Source organism: Platalea leucorodia, assembly GCF_965183815.1.
Source record: "Platalea leucorodia genome assembly, chromosome: Z".
In the NCBI taxonomy this organism is placed as follows: domain Eukaryota; kingdom Metazoa; phylum Chordata; class Aves; order Pelecaniformes; family Threskiornithidae; genus Platalea; species Platalea leucorodia.
In genome coordinates this window covers 36,224,462-36,248,108 of record NC_138858.1, presented here as the reverse complement: position 1 = coordinate 36,248,108, position 23,647 = coordinate 36,224,462, and the positions used below count along the sequence as shown (strand labels likewise).

Genomic DNA, 23,647 nt, shown 5'->3' with positions numbered 1-23,647 from the left:
GGACTGACTGCACCCTTAAATTTGACAGTATCTGTGGTTCATTACCCTCATTACCTTGAGTTTCAGCAGCAAAAGCTACAGGTCAGACACACTTGATTTCTCCAAGAATGCAAAAGACATAACAACAGACATAAGGACTGCTTGTACAATTCAAGGGCTAGTTTTTGAGCTTGGACAGAAACAACAGGAGAAAAATTCCTGAAAATTCCAGAAGGAAGAAATAAATGGTATCTGGAGATTCTTGGAAGGTTAACAGCTCCCTGACTTAGTACAGGAAGCCATGCTATGGTAGCCATGTTGCTGAAAGCGAAGATTATTCACTATAAATTATACACAACTTCTAGACAGAAGTCTTAAAGATTCATCTAGCTCCTTGAAGTGAAAAGTAATGTTTTCGTAATAATGTAAGTGTATACAGAAAAAATCTGTTATAAACTTGCCACGTATGTTCTACACTCCTCCCAAACACTACGGGAGACAGGACCCTATCATAACTATTATTTTCAACATTTTTGCTTTGGCAAACAATCTATAACAGATCAGTTATTTTCTCTACCTACCCCTAATGTGTACAGCTACTGATATGGACCTGTTATTAATGGAATGCCAGGTTCTGAACCTTGGCTTAGTTTGGCAAATTGCATCACATTGTGTTGTTTTCTAGTGGCTGAAAACTATAGAGAATGTAAACTAGAATGGCTGTCTACTGCCATTTTGCAATGAACTTAAAAGGTAACTTACACATTGAGTTTTTCCAAGTTCTCTTGAGCACTGTGTTTTTCTCTCTCATATGCATTTTCTACCTCTTTGAACTCTTTCTTGATCATTTCTAAATCCGAAAGAGCTTCTGCTTGGCTGGCTTTTTCCACCTGCAAAGCTCCTTCAAGGTCTCGAATTCTTAACTACCAAATGATAAGAAAGCAATTAAAGCAAGTTAGGAAAAACTATTATGATCTTTAATGCTGTTCTATATTCTGTCCTGTTTTACAGGTAACTATATTCTATTAATTCTGTACAGAAGTATATACACAGAAAGCATTGAACACACGTAAAAATGTATGAATACATACAGTTCAAAATGGAGACAAATAGATAGGCTGACCAAAAGCACCATTTACTCTCCTTTAGTGGTATCTGGATATTTTCTTTTTCAGTTATTACTAAAGTTTTCCAGGGGAATTCTAGTTTTTAAGTAGAGTCAGGAAAGTGTGGGATTAACAGTAAAGGCTACACTTCCACTCAGCACAAAGCACACTTGAAGCTTGTTCATGTATATGAACAAGGAAAAAAACCTTACCAGTCATTCACCCATAAAAGATAAGTCTCTAACTCTAAGGAATGTTACCCTCCCAGTTCCTTTGTATGTTGTAAAAGTAGGAAAGTAGAGGAAATGAAGAAAACTAAATCTTTCCTGCTTCTAGTTTAATCGTCACTTTAAAAAATTTAAGTGCCTGTACATAGAGAAGATCATGAGAATAAGAAAATAACTGACTGAAGAATGGTAGTACTTATTTTTGTTTCTCAGAAAATAAGAAAAAAACCCCAAAATTCCTTATTTTGCTTAGTTTTTCAAAAGTCAAGTATGAAGGGCTTGTTAGTTAATATGAGATTACTAAGCAATTGTCATTTAGCTTTTTCTCATTTACTTTTTTAAAAAAACATAGTTGCCTTACTGGGTCAAACCCCGTGTGATACAGTTTAATAATACAAAGATTTAATGTTCAAGCATATATACTTCATTTTTTCATCTAATCGATCTTTACCGGTAACTGCAAAAATCATAACTTTGTTTGAAGCTGAAATGTAGTCTGAATAATTATATTGGGAACTGCAGTTTCAGGATGCATTAAGCTCTCACTCCTAGAGAAGTTGGATGTATGCACTGTATCTCCAAATAGCTCTAAGTGCCCATTCAAAAGATAACAGGGCAGGATATTTAAACAATAGCACAGTGTTTCACTGTTGTGGAACAGAGGGATCCGGACAGGCTGGATCGATGTGGCGAGGCTATCTGTATGAGACTCAACAAGGCTAAGTGCCAGGTCCTGCACTTGGGTCACAACAACCCCATGCAACACTACAGGCTTGGGGAAGAGTGGCTGGAGAGTGGCCTGGCAGAACAGGACCTGGGGGTGTTGGTTGACAGCCAGCTAAATATGAGCCAGCAGTGTGCCCAGGTGGCCACAAAGGCCAATAGCATCCTGGCTTGCAACAGAAATAGCATGCCCAGCAGGACTAGGGAAGTGATTGTCCCCCTGTACTTGGCACTGGTGAGGCCACACCTTGAATACTGTGTTCAGTTTTGGGACCCTCACTACAAGAAGGACATTGAGGTGCTGGAGTGTGTCCAAAGAAAAGCAGTGGAGCTGGTGAAGGGTCTAGAGCACAAGTCTTATGAGGAGCAGCTGAGGGAACTGGAGTTTTTTAGTCTGGAGAAAAGGAGGCTGAGGGGAGACCTTATTGCTCTCTACAACTACCTGAAAGGAGGTTGCAGAAAGGCGGAGGTCGGTCTCTTTTTCCCAAGTAAAAAGTGATAGGATGAGAGGAAACAGCCTCAAGTTGTGCCAGGGGAGGTTTAGATGGGATATGAGGAAAAATTTCTTCACCGGAAGGGCTGTCAAGCATTGGAACAGGCTGCCCAGGGAAGTGGCTGAGTGACCACCTCTGGAGGTATTTAAAAGACGGGTAGACATGGTGCTTAGGGACATGGTTTAGTGGTGGGTTTGGCAGTGATAGGTTAACGGTTGGACTTAATGATCTTAAGGGTCTTTTCCAACCTAAACAATTCTATGATTTCCTTTCCCCTCACTGTTTAAACACTAGTGGGAATTCTCAAACTTACAAATGTGACATTTTATTTTATTATTTATTCTGATAACTTTAGTTTTCCCTGAAAAGCAGCTATTTTTCTATTCTCTCCTTTTATATATTAGCTATTACGATTTTGACACTTGTTGCAAAAAAACTATTCAGTGTTTTCACTGAAGCAAGTAAGTGGACTTCACGTTTTTGGAAGACTGTACCTTTACAACTTCCATCTACTGTTTTATTGTAAACTTCTACAAAATATTTAACAAAAAGTTTACCTGGATGATCTCTGAATTGAATTTGGATTCCAAATGTGCTGCTCTCTCTGCTTCAATGTTTTCTTCCAGTTTCTTTATTCTCACTGTAGCTGCCTAAAAGTACATTTTGAAGAAATTTCAGTCCAGACAGATGGTAAACATGATACAAAGACTATTCTGTTCATTCACTCTATTAGGACTCCATACTCCAACCTGATGTATCTGAACTACTTGTACTTTGGAACTGTGAGAATTCATACCAAGAAATACATATAAAAATAATTTTTACATATCTAGAATATTAAATTATTCTTTTCTATTTAAAGAAATTGATGTACCATTATGTTATTGCTGCGTTTTTTACAACCAAGAAAACTACAGCTGGAGTCAGAAAGCAGAAAGACCAAGTTAAGTATTCTACCGATGCCCTTACTGTTTTCACCAAGGCTGTCACCTGAGGCAACATAACGACACCCTGTATCTTCCAAAATACAATGGGATATCAATACAGTATCTACAATTTCAGTGACAAGACAGAGGAACCACAGAGAAGATACAGAATTCCTCAAAAATATGTTGGCTTTGGCACCTAATTTCCAACTAAGGTGCCCAGAACAGATTGCTTTGCAGCCCTAGACTAGTCATAGTTTCCCTACAACAAAAATCTGTAAACTCTGTCATGTTTTAAAGCACTAACCTAGTATTTTTTTTACTGCTGTGTTCCCTGACCTGTTATGTTTTTGTGTAGCAATTATCAGGACATTCATGATCTCTTTCAACAAATACCCTGACTACTTTAATCAGTTACTACATCTCCTTACACAGAACACCACCTGTATATGCATGCATAGTTTAAGCAAAATGCAATTCTCCGAATTACACTGTTGCATCTTTCTTACCCATTCTTACAACATTTAGAAAAGCACAAAAATGCAAATGACCATGCTAAGAATCTACTTGGAAATTTGGATTGCCTACAAAAAGTTCAAGAAGTAGTCCATATTTTTACTAAACTTTTTAAGTGATCCAAGCTGAAAAAATTTCTTTTCAAGTTACAATAAACACAAAAGCAATCACCAGATACGTATGTCCAGATAAAGGCCTGGACACAGAATTTCATCTGGAAAAATACTTTTACCAAAAGCAGTAACTGAAGATCTGCTATAATGGAAATTCACATGCAATTTTAACTACACTGTTTTCTATCATTAAAATCTTTTCACTTTGACTGATAACTGAATTGAAAAGAAAAACTCATCCTAAATGTCTCCTGGCTTCAACTTAAATCAGGGAGATCAAGAAAAAGGAATTAATATTAGAAAGTCATTTAACATAAGCACATTTAAGGTTACATAAATACAATTGAAGTTACTGATTTTGGAAAAGTAAAACAAAGTAGCAAGTATGTGACACTGCACCTTGCTTCTGAACATTTAAAAGAAGAGACAGACATTAACAGATGTTAAAATAAAAGCTCTTGGCAATAAATTTAAACTTTCTATAATCACACACACACAAAAGGAAAGACTTCTTAAACTGATGTCCATGGAAGGCCTACTAAAGAGAAAAGCAGCAACAGCACAGAGCTTACTAAACCCACTCCACAGTTAAGGTCTGTCAAAAGGCTTAAACTTTGCCTCTTCCCAGGAGTTTTATCTGCATAACATACTTAAAAATATTCACAGATCCTGCACAAACGCTCCCACTGTACTTCCATACTGCTAAAATTATCCTCAAAAATAGCTTGATTTAGACTCTTAACAGTATTATTCCTTCCAAACATCAGCTCCTACTCCCCTTTGCCCTTAAGGAAGTATTAGCAAACTACCTCCTGCTTTAGTTTGGAAAGACTCCTTCGCATCTTCCAATAGGTCAACATCTGTCAACAGGGTGGTTTTACACAAGAATACTGCCAGCCTAGTAAAAGTAGTCAGTGAACTATTAATGTAAGTGATGTGGATTTAATTTCTTTTTTAATAACATTTTAAAAGTCAGCCTGAAAACAATTCTACTTTAAGTTTGAGGAGAAGAATAAAGGAAACAGTAAGGAAGGTACCTATAACAACATTTAGAGTGGAAAACGTAATTTAAAAAAAAGAAAAAAAAAGAAGAAATTGAAACTCCACTGAGAATATTTCACTGCATATCCTCAAGAGCAAAAACGCTTTTCTGTCTTTGGCTGGTTTGTTCAAGCATCTATTCTCATAGCAAACATTGACATGGAAAAAGAAAAAAAAAGTGATTCTGCAAAGTAAAGTTTTTTGGCATAACTTACTAATTCACAAGCTCTGTACTGCATTTGACTTCTAAGTCTTATTTCCTGAGCACCAGTCCAAAGTAGAACTATGCTTTCATCTCAACCTCTCTTCAGCTGAAACAAGAGATGCAAGACACTATCAAAATGGTTAACTTATCCTCTCAAATGGAGCCTCCTAGAACTGTTAGATTTCGTCAGTCCCAAGAAGAAAAATAAAAACAGAAAGAATAAATAACAGCTTGAGAGAGGGCACCGCAAAAATGAAAAATTGGAGCAATCAGATTCTCCCAAACAGAGCATATAGGTATCAGTTCTTGGTATAGTTCTTTAAAAGTAGAATCTATCTCCTTGAGCTGACATGATGGACACTAACTGCAACGACAACAGACATTGCCCAAAGGAAACACAAACTCCCAGAAAGATAGAAACTTCAGTCCTAAGAAAATCCTGGGACAATGAGGGAAGAGAGGCAGAAACAAGCTGACACCTGTAAGAAGTGCCAACATATCGCTCTTTTGCTGTGTAAAGACAGACCAATTCCATTTAAAAACAGATATATTTGCAGATGGTTCATTTGCTCGAGTTGTCACAAGTTACAGAAGAATGAACTTGTAGAATTAGCATGCCTATAGAAAGAGAAGCACCGGGAAAAACTAGTGTTTCAGCTACAGAGATTCTTGACGATCTCTGGAATGTGAGAAACAGGCTCCTTATTGCAAGCAGGACAGTGTGCCTAGCCTACTGTAAAAGAGGTATGAACCCTAAGCACCGACAAAAGAAGAGCTAGATGTACCTGACAGGTATCCAATGAAAGTATTCAAAGAGATTCAAGACAGTACGCACAGGGAAATTAAATTAGAAACTAGAAATCAAAATATCTGTTAGACAGATAAGTATCATCTTACAGATCATATCCCCATATAAAGGCATGAGAAAATTGACTTGTTCAAAACTGGGGTTTCTTCACAAGGTTAGGAATCTCAACACCCTATTCTTGCTTTTAAAGCTCATCTTTTTCTAGAGTCTGAGTTTTTAAAGCTTTGCCTGATACCAGTAGTTTGTTACAATTTTGATTTTTAAAACCTTGTTTAAATTAGTTCACAGGACCTTCAGAAAACAAAGACCTAGGGAGAGAAATAAAATGTATTTTCATTCAAGACAAGTCACTGTCAGGGGCCTGACAGGAACTGCCACTAGTTTCTTGTATTGCTAGAAGCCAAAGATGAAGCGTGAAATATGTTCTCCTCAAAAGTCTCAGAAGATTACTCAGGTAAGCCTTAATCTTAGCTTACCAATATAAGCAGCTGTCTTCCCAGAAGAGATTCAGATGCTTAAAAGAGCTTGCAGAAAAATTACATATGTAAATTGAGGAAGTCACATAGATGCTGTCTGTGTCTGGTGGAGCAATGAATATTCCTTTTCCTGGGTTCTATGATTTCATTGCTGAAGCTTATCTTATCACCATACATCTAGCAAATTTTAAAAAAAGTCAGATGCCAGCAAAGCAGTGGGAAAACAAAAACTTCATGAGAGATATCTAACCATCCATTAGCACATAAGCCTTGCTAAGCAATACAGAGTTATTAAATATAAAGAAATTCAGATTTGTTTAGACTGCTCTAAGGAAAAGAATCATGGAATCACTGTTTTTCTAAGTGTACATCAGCCATAGAAGTTGCACCTGGATTCCAAGCTGAGTCTGAATTTTATCTGGGAAGAACACAGCTGCAAAAAAAAAACACTACAGAGAAAATCTTGTCTATTTTGCTTGTAAAGGTTGAAACAGGCTCTACTGATGCTTATACGCACTTCCCTTCATAGTCAGAAGCTGCATGCTCTACCAGTGAGAATGTTCCATTACACACACTGTGAGGGAAAGAAAGAAATGTCAGGGATGAGTCTAACCTGTAACACCATACTAACAATTCCAAAAAGAGAAATGGGATGAGGAGAGGAGTTCCATGTTCCTGTCTGACAAACAGAAAGACACTGGTACCAGAATCATCTTAGCCAGGCAAACCTCTTTGAATCAGACAAAATGTGAGAAGCAGTATCCTTACTGAACAATACGTGACCGAAAACTTTACATGATGCCTGTCTAGAAAGAAGAAGCTGTGTGAAAACAAGTTATAGAGAAGGGTTGCAGGCCACAGACATCCAGACCACAGTCCTTCAACTGGGAGTCAAATGGGAATACTTTCTTGTCAGGTCCAAGTCACAGAGCTCAATCTTGAGGATGGATTAGAAAAGCGGTTACAAAGTGTTTGCTTATCCAACATTAAAAACATTGGTTATTCAACAAGATTCAGTCACTTGTTATTTCCATGGTCAAAGTGTTTGCTTCTCTGACATGAAAACATCAGTTATTCAACAAGATTCAGTAACTCCTTACTTGCAGGATATATGAAGGCAGGCATCTTAAGTAAGATACCACACACAAACTCACGGAATCTCCAAAGTTTCCTTAGATATTCAAGCTGAGTCAATTTCAGTCTTTATTTAAAGAACAAAGATATCTGGGATCTGTTTCCATGATAGCACAGACAGAATTGTGACTTTTGAGAAACAGCAAATAAAAATGACTAAGAAAAACATCAATGCCAGCCTTAGAACTTGTGGGCAACCATGCTGTATGTTTACTCTAATCCCTTAAGGTCCAGTCACTTTTTCCAGTGTCCTGTTGCACGTCAATGCTAATGCAGTTTCTAGGAGACATTTTCTGCATGCTGTCAGTCTGCAACACCATTTTCCAAACCGGCCTTTGTAGCTTCCACTTTTCTCAGACCCTCACACTTGCTCTAAGTACTGCAGTATTTGTGAATACTGGGGCACTCCGTACTGAAAGAGTAATTCAGTACCCTATATTTATGCAATGCCAAAACCACGAAAATGTAGTGGATTTACATCAAAACACACTTGATCGAATAAGCAACAAAGAAAACAACAGGAAAAAGAGAAAAGTACATTTATAACAGTTACTAAATTTAGAAACAGTAACAGAAGTAATTTTTCTCTTCTCTTCTTCTATTTAGACCACTCCTACAAGACTTTTCAGTTTCATTTTACTAACAAGTTGTCAGGATATTTACACTTCCCCATGTCTGAGGTCCACTCCCTATGTGAAATGCTCAGCCAAGATAAATTTTAAGAGGACACACATGTACCTCCTATCTGGATCATCATCCACCTACTCTGTGTGCTTCCATATTCAGATTAAGATCTTACTTCTTCCTACTTAAAAGCATTTCCCTATGACTCATAACTCAAATCAGAAGGTTAAGTCTAAACACATCTTTGGGACGTGTGCTGACCACTTCCACCTAGTGTTAGAAATGCTGATGCCTCTTCATCATGGTAAGGTGGAGCCATCTCCTGTCCAGATAATAAACAACCTTTTAGTAACTATACAGTTACTTAACTGCAAACAATTCTTAACCACTGAAGTAAATGCTACTTCGGCCTGACAAAGTGCGGTCAACCCCTCACTATAAACATTTCCTGTACATGAAGCCAGAGTAACATGTCTCATTGACAGAGGAGCCATACTTGACCTGCCCAACACTGGATAAACAACTACACTGGCATGGGGGCTGCAAGACAAGCCATACGCTTGCCATTAAGTTAAAAAAAAAAAAAGTAAAAACAACTAGAACTACTAAACTGATACAGTTTGATTGCCTTTGGATAAAGTCCAAGTCCACTCCAATCTGCAACTAAGTTGCAGTTGGTGAACCCATCGGAACTGCTCTCCCTTTCTACAGTACCTTGAGGGGAAAAAGATGTCCCTTTTGGTTCTCATGCTCAGCAGCCGGTAAACCCCTTAACAGTACCTGAACTGACACTGTTACTTTATACATGCATATAGGCAAGATTAACGTGTGTGTGACTTGTTACTAACTCCTGGTGAGGGCTACATAAGACAGAATGCAAACAACTTCAGTCTGATAGTGCGGTAAGAGCGAACAGCCTTCAAACTGGACTTGAAGAGTATGATGACATAGGAAATGATAAAGAGGAAGCTCCTCTCAGAGAGTAAGTCCATTATGTCAGTGAGCTTGTCACTGCAGAAACATGAACTTTGGAGCCACCACAGAGATACCATTATGAAAACTTCCGTGCTTAGAGGACATACAAGACAGTCGCAGTAACTAGAATTCCTAGATGCCAGTTGTGCATTGTGGAGACACTAGAAAGCAGATGATTAAGTAGGGGAAAGCCATCAAGAAGTGTGTAGTCACAGATGACAAAAAGTAGTTTAAAGCTTAACCAGTAGCACTGTTAACCGGCTGAGGAATGTGTCCTCTCTCGCACCGCCTGGAGCTTTTTCAAGGTTTTCTTACGAGAACTATAACTCACCTAACACTGCAGTTCATGGTGAAATTAATAACAACAAGGAGAAAAAAAAAAAAGCAGGTTTGCGGGCCTTTGTTTTGTTTTTAGCTGCAATCTAAATTTCATGTTTCACTGACTTAGATACAGTAAAAAATTTAATACACCCACAGCCTTAAACTATTGCATGTACGTATACCTTCTGCAAATACAGAGGCGGACCATCACTCAAGTCTTCTTTGCAGTCATCTCCCCATCACAGAAGCATTAGCAAGCTAATACAAGACAACACATTTAGCAGGACATGAAAAGGTCAATATACTTACAGGCAGGGGAACAGGAAAGGCAACATGAAAGCTACGGGAATTGTCTTTAAAAGGTAACTCAGTCTCAGAAATACGGCAACATACTCAGCTTCAGAAATAAAATGGACCAAGTTATGGGACATTTTTCAGGCCTCATGAGAAAGGCTTAAAAACTTTGAGAGATCTTGAGCTCCAGCTTACTAACTGATGGCAGCCTCAAACATATAAAACAAACAATAGAAAATCACTACCTTTCTGTGAACAAGAGAAAGAGTTTGAAATTTATGAACTAATAATTCTGTTTCTCATGGTAAAATCCACATTGCTCTTTCCTCCACTTTTTGTCAAACAGCTTTCCCACCCAGCTTTTTGGCAGCTAGACACATACAAGAAACACTATTTTTATATACAAATTGCTCTGTATTTCCCAAGAAATCATCTTTCCAGAGCAATGGAGCTAAAGGCTAAAATAAAAGACACTGTTTCCAGGAAACTGATTATCATAAATAGTAGTACCCTGATGAGTTCAATACAAATACATCAAGAATTTGTTTGAATACTGAATCGTAGGCTAAAGAGGCAGAATGATAATAAGGTTCCCAATCCAAATTTTTCTGGTACAGTATGTGTTCCACTTCAGAAGGACTCCATGTTCATGCCATGATACACAACATTGGTATCACCGCAAACTGGAAACCTAGCAGGTCAGACACTGTACCAACAGCTAGCTTTCAACTGAAAAGTCCACAGAAACTTGCCGTTATTCTTTCTCTTCATTTCTAATTCCAGAAACTAGAAATGTCCTCTTTTAGACCACATTCAGAATAATGATTGAAGGATAAAACCAGATATTAAAAAAAAAACCTGTGGGGAAGGGCACACTTTTTTCACCTTCCTTTTTTTATAATATAGTCTATTAGATATAATTCTTCCTAAGAGTGTCATCATACAAAAAGATTCTAAATTTACCATTTCCTTTCATTACTGAAACACAAATATTTTCCCATGGACTTTTCCCTTATGTCCAGCAGAGGGTAGTAAAGGAACAGCTGTGTGAACTCCAAAAAAAGTTCATCCTCATTGCATATCACGAAGTAGTGTATAACAAAAAGAGTATAAGATTGCCTTTTAATTAGAATTACACTACTCTTCACACAAACCACGTTAAGAAGTTCGCTGCTATCATCAAGAACTTAAGTATGCATTTTCTAACCAAACGCCCATTAATACAATGTAGTCTACATGGAAATTGAAATAAGACATGTCTCCTGTGTCCATCTTCCCAAAAAAAACAAATTTCAATCTATAAGCTAAAAATTCCATGAAGAGAGATAAAGAAATATAGAGCTAAGACCTCATGAAGAATGTAGACCATTCTGTCTGAGGTGTACTACTTCAAGGCTTCTCTATCTAAATCCATCTCAAATACCAACATCACAGGCAAAAATAAGAGTTGTATTTAACCACAGCTGGAAGTGCGGAACTGGGTATTAGGACTTTATCCATATTTCTAACATGGGTAATACTTATTCCCATACATTGAGGAGTTCTAAATTGACAGCTAGAACACCACAGAACTATGTGAGAGTAATACCAGATGGGCAGAAACACAAGCAGACTTTGGCATCTTGGCATGCAGTGAAAACTACTGCCCAGGCTTTAGTGCCCTTCTTTAATGCCTCTCCCACAATGTATGGGAAGAATTTGGCAACTAAGAATGTGACCCACAGAAGCTAGCATGCTAGTGAGGCAGCTGTTAAGGCAGAAAGGAGGAAATTCTACTGACAGCAATGTGTTTAAAACCCAACAATCTCCAGCCTTCACAGAAGCACTTTCTTCTACTTGGGAATGCAGCATGCTGTTTTAAAAGGGCATAGTCCTTTCTTTCAGACACAACTAGAAGGGAAGACTGTGCTCATTTCCCTTCCTGTATGCAACAAGTCTGTCCTTGAACACTCCCCCATTTCCTTCTCTCACAGCCTCCAAGACCAAAGTTCCAATAACTGAGCTATGGAGGTGAAGACCAGCTTATCTTGTCCCTTTGGCTGAGGTCTTTCCACTCTGTTTCAGTGTGAAGGACAGGTAATACCTCTGCCTGATTGAGATCCAGAAGGTAAAAGAGGAAGAGGAATGACAAATTTATAAATCAAAGAAAGGTTGCAATTAGATTTCAAACTCTGTTAGTACTAAACTTCCTCCGTATATAATTTTTTGGGGAGAGGATTATGGCTGAGAGAGCAACTTAAAACAGATTTTAACCTGAATTTTGAACTTCAGAACTCCTGCAGCCTTTCATGACCACAGAAAAGGCAGAACAAATTTCGCTCCACAAACGGCGATGCAAAGTGCTGGTACCCTGGGGGATGCACACGATGCTCATGTCACAAACTCTGCAGTTTGAGTCCACTATCCAGTATGAAGTCTACAGTAATCCATACTGTCTACAGTAATCAATATTGAAAGCTTAAAATACCTAGTGCTTTTGCTTCTTAAAGAATTAAGGTATTTTCAGAGGTGCTCATTAATTAATCTCTCATTGACTTCAAGTATAGAATGGGTAAGTTATTATTGTAGGCCCTGTCAGACACACACATGCAATTTACTTTTGAGATGGTAAAGTGAGATGCAAGCTAACTAAAGCATATACATTACAGTCTGAGACTTTTTTTTTTTTAAATTCACAGGAACTTGTGCCTTTTTGCTTAAACTTTCAAATGCCAGAGGTTTCATCACATACCTTCCTTAATCACTGCTTAAATAGCTATACTTAAACATGTACCACCAGACTGATTTTTCTGTAGTCTGAATATGTTGTTTCCTCACAATGTTATTACGAGATTCAATAAGTTAAAAGAATTTAATAAAAATTAAGCAGCAATGAAAAGATCTTAGCTGACTGTGGTTAATAGATAGCATTCCCTGATAAAACCATCTCCAGGGCACAGCAGTTATACATTTTCAAGGAACTGAGTGCTTCCTTTACAAATTTACAGATGGCGAGTACATCCAATCAAAATATTTAGAAAGATAAATAATTTGCTGCTTTGCTCCTCCTCCTTTCAGCTCATGATTCCTATGTTAATATACTAAAAGTCATGAAGTCATAAGAAAAGCCCTTCTTCAAGTACTTGGAAGCAAAAATCTTTGTTTTTAAAAGGGCTATTGGAACTTCACAGTATGCAGCACTTTCCAACTGAAGGTAATTCTGCCTAGGGCAATATGTGCAGCTCACAACACCTGACAATAGATTTCCTGTAGATCTCTTTGAGGGCACAAAAGTCTACCATGTTGGTCAATAAGTCAGTGTTTTTAGTTGATGAGCTTTGATCTTCCCTGTAGGAATTTTCTTTTGTACTTCATCTTTAATGCAGGGCTCTACCTACCTAGCAATCAATGCTTTGAACACTTCTTTTGCCTTTAAGGGAAAAATAACAGAGAACAAACACAGCTGAAAACTGTACGTCACTTATTCCTTTAAGGGCTCCCAATATCCCGCAAGTACCAATTCTCTAAAATTCATTGCAGAATACATTCAAAGCTGCCTTTGGTAGAAAGCTTACATCAGGATAAAGAATCATCCATTCACTATGCTCTTCTGCAGTGACAAATGTTCTACCAAGAAAATCCTGGTCCAGACTGTACATACAGATAACATAGTTACTGCAAAGCCTATCAGTGGACAAACAAAATGTTGAATCTTAGGAGAGAACTAGCAGGTTAGTAGAAGGAGCACATTTACAAGATACTAGTCCTAAAGACTTGAGACTTCCCAGCAACAGGTATCATTCAGACAGGCAAACTAAAACTACCTGTAGCATCTAACTCTAGATAGGAAGAGGCTGCCATAACGCCACTGTCATCTTCCAGTATGCTATTCTCTCTACCCAGCACAACATCTGGTGACTTTCCTAGCTCCAGTAGATTCTCCATCACAAATTCACTAATTCTCAAAATCTGTTCTTAAGCCAAAAAGATAGGAAGATAGACAAATTAAGAAGTCAAGGAAAATTTACAGATTTCCTAAAGTAAAGTTAACCTTTTCACGCTTACATAAACCTTTTCCCATCTGCTGTTTAAACACCAGTCTCAAGTCACACACACAGTCTAAGTGGCATTCACCTGTTCAGCCTTTTCTGCCAAACAGATGTTCAATGTTTTGTTAATCCAGTATATAGAATTCACAGCCTAACTGAGAGGTTCCATCTCTCTAAAATGAAATTGCTCAGAGTGCCAGCGCTTGTTGAGACTAATAGCAATAGTCAAAAAGCCTTACTTCAAGTTCTTTTTTAAGTCGCTCCTCTCGTTCAGCACTGTATTCAAGCTCATTGGCCTGGCGCCTCAGCAGCTCAGTACAGCCACTGTGTTCCACCTCTACATCTTTCATTTTCTTGCATATATTTTGCAGTGCATTATTCTGCTCCTAGTAAAAACAAAGCATTAAGAGACACTTTTACTAAAATAAAGTATTACAGTAAACAGTTCAAAAGATGAATACTTGGTGAATCGAGACTGCATTAGAACACGTTATTAAAATTTAACACGCTAGCACATGTGAACAGAACCATTTACACAACAGCAGACATGCTCTTCCATTCACCACCAGGTAAAATGTGTTGGTTCAAAAAATCACTATGGACATGACCTTCTGCAGTAATACTAAAATCAGAACCAATTCCCCACAGGAAATCTTACTCTCTGAAGAGTACAAGGCTGCTCTTCCAATCTCTTCTCTCTCCCAGCTCAGTGGCAACGATGGAGAGGGAAACAGTTAAGTGCATTTGACGAAACGATACATAGGGACAGAAGTTGTATTTTATTCTGGTTCTAATTGTTAGAACTTGAAATCAAATCAGACATTTTTAGAAACAGTTACTCCCATAGACTAAATCTTAATTTCTGCTATTCTGAGAAAGACTTTCTTCTGTCTAGAAACTGAATTACTGTAAAAAAATTATCTACATGAACTATGAAGTTCTCAGTAGAATAAAATAACCAAGCTGTTCCCCACTTCAATTTCTGCGTTCCGAAGTTGAACGAAGCTACAGGCTGGGATAATTACTAACACTACAGGACTCAGCTGCTCTGTGGAGTCACTGTTACAAAATCCACATTCACACCACACCAGGCTCGGAGGAAAGTAGCCAAATAATGAACCCCCAGTAGTCTAGCGCATACTTAAGCTGGAGATCCCAGAAGTCTCAAAAATAGCAGCTTTGGTCTAGTGGACAGGAATAAGCTTTTCTGTAACTAGCATCAGAAACAAGCTATAAATCCAGTGATTTAGCTGGAGGACCTTTGGAGACCCAATTTGTTAAAATGACTTTCTGTGCAAAACATAGAAAGATTACAATAAGTCCTCCTGTTCTTTTACTCCTATTCAATATCGTGGCAAGAGACATTTTGTGAAAATAAACCAGTCAGTCTGCAAATTCTGCTATTACCCTTACATCACATAATCTTGTTCCTAGAAATTACTAATCATTAGGCATCTGCAGAGCAGGGAGGAGGAGGAGGAGAAAATGAATTATTCATACAGAATGACTCTTTGGAAGATTGAAGTCTGACAGAACCATGTTTATACATGAAGATCAAAGAAATATGAGTCTTTTCTAAAGTTTGGAGAACGATTTTTAGACATTCCTCCATATTGAAGGTAAAAAGTTTTGGCCACTCAAACATGACAATAAGGGAATCATGACTCTTCTACAGTGCTAAGTGTTACCAATTAGTAACTGAAAAAATTAAGTTTATTTTCTCTCTTCTTTCATGTGCAGGCACTATGGCACAATTTTTTTGCATCCTCTGAAAAGATAACAAGGAGCATGCATGTGAAATACATGTGAAGAAAACAATGGAAAACTCAGTAAATCAAAATATTGCAAAAGTAGTATACCTAGATATGGACTAAACTTAAACTAATCCCCTAACGTTGCCTGTAATATCAAGCCAATGCACAGGTTTCTTCCCATCAGCATGCTAAAAAAAAATTTTAACCATTTTTATAGAAATACACAACTACTCCCACTCTCTCCATGCTGGAAAGATACAGAGATATTTACCTCTTCAGGTATATTTTCCAGATATTAACAAAAGTGAAACAAGTGATATATAGTTTGCTGCAAAATACTACGTCAAGACTTAAAAACATTTTTTACTGGAAATGTAGTTAATATTAATCAGACTAAAATTGACATGAATACATCAAGCTTGTTACACAAGTCAACATGAGTTGTAGGATTTCAGAATCTTAAACAAGTCTCTAAACTTTTCAGACCTAGTGTGAAATTGTGCAAGACTATCCCAGCAGTTGCCTGCACTTAGAAGGTTTAAAGAGAAACATACTTCACCATGTAAAAAAAAAAAAAAAATATATATATACACTCATATATACCTGCATGTCATATACACACTTACTATATATGTATCTGCTTATGAAAAACATGGCTGACATTTTTTAAAAAGTGTGTATAAACAACACCATTTCACAAGCAGTCTAAGGAAAAACCGAGTGCTTCTGTGAAGGAATATTGTATTCTGACTAACCACAAGGTGATGCTATTGCACTTCCTATTGAACTCCAACACCTTTTACTATGAAGCAGATAGCATGCTAAGCACACCCAACAGCGCACATCACAAACTTGTTAGAAAGCAGAAAGGATTACTTTGCCTCCATATTTCAGAGACACATTTCAATAGGTTAAGCTGACTTCATTTCCATGCCTACCTCAGCATTTTCATAGCCAATTCAGAATTACAGTTCATGAAGTGTGGCTTTTCCAACCAGGATTTTCATACCTGCTTAGAATCTGATTTCTACATACATATTAAGACCAAAATTAAATCCACTTGATCTAGCTTTCATTTCATAGCTCAGAACAACTATAAAAGTATTTAAACCAGGACTATTTAAATACACAATGCAAAAGACTGGAACACATTTGAAGTCATAATTTATAAAACCAGATCCTTCTGACATTTATCTGCCAAGTTTGAATCAATTAAGCTTTCAAGCAACAACTAAGGCTGTCAAGTCTATATTTAACATTTATTTATGTATTTTTTTTTTATTTGCTGGACAAGTCCGTATTAAACATTTATTTATGTATTTTTAATCTGCTGGAATTTTATAACTACACATAAAACCTATAACGAGGGCAACAGGCAGGGGAACAGCTACAAAAGCAAAGTGGGAAAATAGAACCTTTTTACTATTGAAAGCAGGTTAGGGGTTGACACCTAGTAGCGAATCACATTTACCTTAGGAGTGAACAATTTTCTAGCTTTAATACGTTCACCAAACACCTGCCTCTGCAGATCATCTTCACTTCTAAATAGACATCCACTGACAGAGAACACAATGTCCAAGCAATCCACTGCTCCTTTTGATCTGTGGCCAAACATCACTTGAGAGAGTGTACCTCTCCAACATTGCTCCTTTTATACAGTATTAAACTCACTGAATGTGGCTTCTACAAAATACTGTATAGAATAAAAGACAAGTCCATTCCAAAGCCTCCTCAACCTAACTCAGCCGACTGTGAGCCAGAACTTAGAGCCAAAACTCCCCTCTTAGCCTGCTTTACCTGGCAACTTAAAGAAAACTGTATCTAAAAAATAGGTTTCTTCATAGCCTATACCTAACCCTACTTTTTTAAGCATTCAACTTTGAATGAAAACTGAATCATGTTTCTGTTGGTTTGAGAAGGACCTTAGGGTGTCACCTGTCAATCAACTCGTATGTTTTCCTCTGAAACCTTCTCTTTCCTTGGCTTTTTCGTTTTTTTGTGTGTGTGTAACTATTCTTTTATGATTTTCCTAACTGTTCCTTTAAAGCACTGTTCAACATATCCACAAAATTACTGGGGAGAGGGGAGAGGATTTCTACTTCAGGTCTCATTGTTGCACCTTTCTTCCCAGATCTTGCCTTCAAACAAACAGCTGAAGAGTCAGTACACAGTACTTTTAGAACACATGTAATTAATGCATTGTCTCTGCTGTTTTTTTAAGAGCTGCTCCTACAGGTGCCACACAGAATCTGACCAACAGCACCACAACGTACTACAACATGCAGGTTTGCTGTCAGAACTTGGCTATCAAGCTGCCAGGTAAGGATTGTTTTGTGTCATTTGGGAAGACTGTTTGGCACTGTCCCAGGTTTGGAGCTGACCTAGTTTTCTACTGCTTGACCAATGTCCAGACCAACTGAGACAAGTCTGACACATCTTAAAGTGAGTTATAAAAGAAGAAAATAGGAATATAAAAAAAGAAAAGTCTCGCTGAATAAAAGAAAGTGAATCTCTTAGTAGCAGTCCGTTCTCTGCATACATCACGCATATGAGTAAATGGCCATCAGCCTTAACAGAGCCTCTGCACTACACTTCTTTAAAAGCATAAAGGATAACTATAGCTGAATACATTCTCGATTTCCCTCAGATGCTCTTATTACATTGCTAAGATATAAGTTAATTCAGTTGCCCATTAAGAAGATTCAAATTATTAAATCATACTTGTGTAGTTGTTTGTGTCCCTGCAGACCCGTAGAAGTTGGGTATGTTAACTCAGCACTTCCACACCATAATACTATTAGATTTCTTTGAAACATAATTGAGTTTTGAATAGCTTGACTGTATAAGAAAGTGTAAAAATGTTCTTTTTTTTTTTTTTTTTTACACACTTAACATCTAAGGGACTTATGCATATCAGTGCAATTCAACTCTGAAAATTACTTTTTTCATGAAATACAGTGAAATGAATTATCTGAAGAATAAAAACCCACAGTCCAAAACAGATTATAAGGCCATCTTTTAGTACTAAATGATTTTTTTCTAACAAAACAGCAGAATTTCTAACAACGGCCATTTTTTATACGTGCCATGAAGTGAATAACATACAATGCACAGCTGGAAATCCCATCATCACTGTTTGAGTTCCCTGACAGTGTGTAGTCTCTATATTACACAAATTATTTTCATGTTCACAGGCTATTAGATGTCAGACTCGGGGAGATAAGAGGGAAATGGAGTCAGAAGCTCAGTGTTGGGCATCTCAGCTTTGCACAAGAGTGCAAATGGGCCTCGCTACCACTATGCACTGGTAACTTGGTTTAGGTATTTACCATGAAAATCAGCCACAACACATTACATCAAAGCAAGAAAGAGTGTGACACAGTAAGTGTAACTTTATAAAGCTATATTCTTCAGAAATATTCTGCAGTATTTAGCTACTTAGTGGATTTTTTTTTTCCCCTAAACCAGAAAAAACCCAACCCACCACACACTATGCAGCAAAGAAGTTCCAGCCATCATCTCATGCAACTTTCCAACTATTAATACATCATACCTGCAAAACGCTTTCTAGTTTGGTTCTTTCCTTAAGAAGCAATTCATATTCATTTTTGCAAGTTCTGCGGATATCATCCTTCTCACTTGCAAGTCTTTGCTGTTGTTCTTTCCACTTCTGCTGAGCAATATGAAAGGTTTTCTCAGTCTCTGCCACCTTCTGCTGAAGCTTTTCATTCGATACTATTGTTCACAGAAAAAGAGAAAGAAAGACGACAAGTAGCACTGCGAAGCATGTTCAGAAAGAAAATGTATAATGATCGTCAGTTCTTCTGTGTATTGTGATATCCTGTGGAACACTGGAACGTTAACACTTCCAGCACTGGAGAGCACCACCTTCACTACAAAGAAACAATCAAATTTTGCATTCCTATAGCATCTTTCACACAATGACATAGGAACGCTTTAGAGATTTTTATAAACCAAAACGCTTCTCCTCTTGAAAAAGAATAAAAACTTGAGATAACTCTTTCAAATGAGGTCTCTATAGCATGGAGGACTTAATTTCAGATTTCTACAACATTTGACCAGCTTATTTCCAAATGTCTATTTGATATAGATATTAGTCTGTATCAATTAATTTTGAGCTCAGTTTACGTGACAGTAAGGACAGGCACCTACCCCATGAAAGGGACTATAGGAAAACCTAAAGTAGGTTGGGCTAGCGAGCAAAGGCTTAGCTTTTCCAAGGAAATTTACTGGTGCTCAAGAGACTTAAATCTTCAGCTCAGCAAATGCCCTGAGATAGGGGAATGTTGTACATACTCTTCTGCGAAAGCTTAAATGGCACAGAAACCTTCACTACCTATGCCTATTTATTTAAGCAGTTTTACTAGGAACTTTGCTTTATTTTACAAACTGGCTTTCAGATGAAAGTACTTTGTATCAGCTTTTCATTTTGCTGAATACAACTAGCTACATTGGCATTTAAGTGATCACCACTTTCTAACAGATTTTTATTTCAAATTCATCCCAGTTTTCTGAAATTACTCCTAGTTTGAGAAGGATAAAATGAACAGAAGAGGCATGTTAAGATGACATAGAGAATCAGTGGACATAATGATGGGAAAGGACTATCAGAGGGCAGAAAGTCAAGCCTCACTGAGAACAGCAGAAAAACAATTTGGAGGAAATACTGAGGAGGACAGGCCACAAATGAGGCCTTCTGTCCAAGGAGCTGAGTTGGGGTCACATCAAAGCACCAAATGAGGTGAGGAAGGCTCCAAGTGACCAGGGAAAACAAGTGGTGAGTTATAAAATGCAAAAGAATTGAGAAGCAACACCATTGTGATTTGAATTCTTTGGCACCTGTCACAGAAATAAAAAAAACGGTCTGAGGGATTTCAACCAATGTAATTTACTGTCAATTAATAGACTTGTAATTACTGATTCTGGTATTGAAAGAAACTAACACACACACACACACACACACACACACAAATTTAGGAAAACATCCCTTGCCTCTGCAAAACCTTTCCTACCCCCTTTCTGTTTTCCAGTCCCCTCACCACACGTTAGCCCAGTCCTTTCAGGGAGGTAACAGGCAGCACAGCAGGCTGGGGCCAATGTGCTGTGGTTCCTCCATCAGCAATAGTCCCTTTTGAGTCCTGCCTCACGGTGCCTGCATGGGTGGTCACTACTTTGGCCCCCTGCTCAGGCTGCTGCTCTGCTCCTATCTCTCCTGCTGTTTCTTTTTTTCTCCTCCTCTTCTTCCGGGACGAGCTCCAGGCAAACCCAGACCTCCTTCCTCCCACACAGGTTGCCCAGCAGACATGCACCCACCACCTGCCAGCTGTGCCTGATACAGCAGCCAATGAGTTTTCTAAATCATAAACTGAATCACAAAATAAGATTTCAAGTATTTTAAAATACACACACACTACTCACTTCTAAACTGGCAAGCAAACTAGCAGTAAAATGAACATGCACAGAAAGAAACACAGCTTTCCTCTAAATGAGAAACTAGTGGTTCGAGTCTTCAGTTTGCAATTGTAGGGGAATTTCTAAAGGGAAAAAAATGCCTTCATCCAGTTTGCAATTCATAAGATTTTTTGGTTTTGTGTTCTCCAAAGGAGTGAAAAGTCCAGCTTTCTTATTATCTTAACACCTGGCACTTGAAGCACTTGCAAGTTTCCAAGTCTCCTTCCACTCTTAGGGAGGATAAAATCTCCATGAGGAGTGCTCTAAACTCCTCAAGGAACACCAAAGGTTCAGCAAACTTACAAATGTATCTCCTGTACTAGATTAAAAAGGTATTATACTTACCTAGGTAAGTGAAAATGCACCTCACTTACTTGTAAGAATGAGAAATATCTCTGTTGAGAATGAACAAGGAAATCTGAGTTTCTGCATACAAAACTAATAGGAAAAAAATGTCTAGGTAAAAACTTTCCCTTCCACATACTACTGTCACAACACAGACATTCCATTTCCCATAAAAAGAGAAACAAGGATGACGAGAAGAAAAGAAACCAGACGTGAGCAATGAAAAGCTTGAAACATTTGAAAAGGAGAAAGAAAAGAAGCAGTCTGATGAGAACTTCTGGAAAAAAGTTGTTGGAAATAGTGCAAACAAATGAATAGGAATCGACTTTTATTCTTTTTTTTCCCCTGAAATGGAAAAGGAAGAAGTGTTGGACATAGTGATAACTAGGATGTGGAGACAGCCACCGTGATTACAATTCTGTACAAGGACAGCAGTGAAAGAGGGAACACCAGGAGGTAAGGGGCAAGAGGAGAAAGGGTTGATAGGTTTAGCAGGTTAGTTTTAATTCACACATGAGACAGCAAGTTCTGTAAACTCTTATGAGTTTAAAAAAGCAGATGGAAGAGAGATGGGAAAGATAAAAGAGATCCAAGAAAAACAGCAATAACCAGAAAATTTAATTAAGTCACTGCTTCTCATTTGTCTTCCTGACTTGAAACTGACTTAGTCTTTGTTCCATGTTTGCTTTTTTGAAACTTACCTTGCAGTTCCACAAGTTTGTTTTTTGCATCACTTAACTCCTCTTCTGCAGCATACGTTTTCAGACGAGCCTCTTTTCTAGCAATTGCCAATTCATACTCCAGACTTTGTCGAACAGCCTCTCCTTTCTCAATTTCCGACCGTAATTTTACTATCTGGCTTTCATAGCTGCACAGCTAGAAAATAAGATTTGTTTCAGAAAACTGGTAACAATGCTCCTTTGAGAAAATGCAACATGTTACAGAAAAACACCTACAGAATATTTTTAAAAGATATTTTGAATTGTATTTACAGCTGCCTTCTTATTCCACTTGAATTTGAAATAGTCTTGCAAATGCACATTTATGCAGATTTTAAGTACTTTTACTGGTTTTTATGCAAACTGTTCCTATTCCTAGATGAATTTCATGTACCTGAAACATAGCCCTCCATTCTTCCAAAAATACACTACCTTAAGAAAATAAAAGTCATAACACTGTCATCTTCCTGCACCTCAAAGGAAAAACTGCAGCAACAGAAACATTATATTCCATAGGCAATTTTCTGGTAACTTTCTTTAAATTCAACACTTAGAAAAACAGTCATGTTGGGATGCTAGACTATCAGACACCTAATAACTCAGAAGTATACATATGAGCATAAAATTCAGTCCAGTAGTGTTCAGCAGTCAAACAGAACACTATTAAATTTAACAGACAACAAACTAAGAATGGAAAATGCTTCAAAAAGTGATATTATCCAGATTAAGAAACATAGTCTAGTCATTGCTGCCAAAAACTGGGTCCAGAAAATCAAGTTCAAGGTATTTTAACACAAGAAGGTGGAAAGTAAAACATATATTTCTTCAGAACATCTACTAAGTAGCTCCTTCACTTCAATAATATTGTGTGTACGTAACTTGAGCACTTCCTTTACCTCTAACTATACAGTGAATGGATAGGGGAAAAAAAACAGTTTCCAGTAGTTTAACTACTTAAAATGCAGCCTGACTTTGTGGTGCAAACCACAACAGCAAAATGGTGCAGAAGATCCTTGGGCACACCCAGCTTTCAAATTCTCAATATAAGAGGTGGTTTGTTTGGGTTTTTTTAATCGAGATAATTCTAGTAATCTATTTTATAGAACAACCCACAGTTGATGAGGCAAAGGGAAAATAATGAATTAACTGCAGCACAAGAGCAAGTCCTTGTAGGAGGAGCAGGAATCACTTAATTTGGGTACACACCCCAATAATAAATCAATATGGAACAGCAAACTTGGTTTTCTTGGCTGGATTTACCCAAAACAGATGAACAAGCACCCACATTGAGTGCCCCTAGGAAACTGCTAAGCGCAGAATTGTTACCCATAGTAGTAATAATACTTCTGCACCAGCACAGTTTAAAC

General features: G+C 37.7%; 1 protein-coding gene across 1 annotated transcript in view; it reads right to left on the bottom strand.

Moving 5' to 3' along the window:
• CCDC171 (coiled-coil domain containing 171) overlaps positions 1 to 23,647 on the bottom strand; it is a 158,146-nt gene that overhangs the window by 126,669 nt on the left and 7,830 nt on the right. The window contains 5 exon segments of the mRNA XM_082336783.1: positions 742 to 902; positions 3,087 to 3,179; positions 14,230 to 14,376; positions 19,298 to 19,479; positions 22,263 to 22,437. Coding sequence (XP_082192909.1) covers positions 742 to 902; positions 3,087 to 3,179; positions 14,230 to 14,376; positions 19,298 to 19,479; positions 22,263 to 22,437 — 758 coding nt within the window.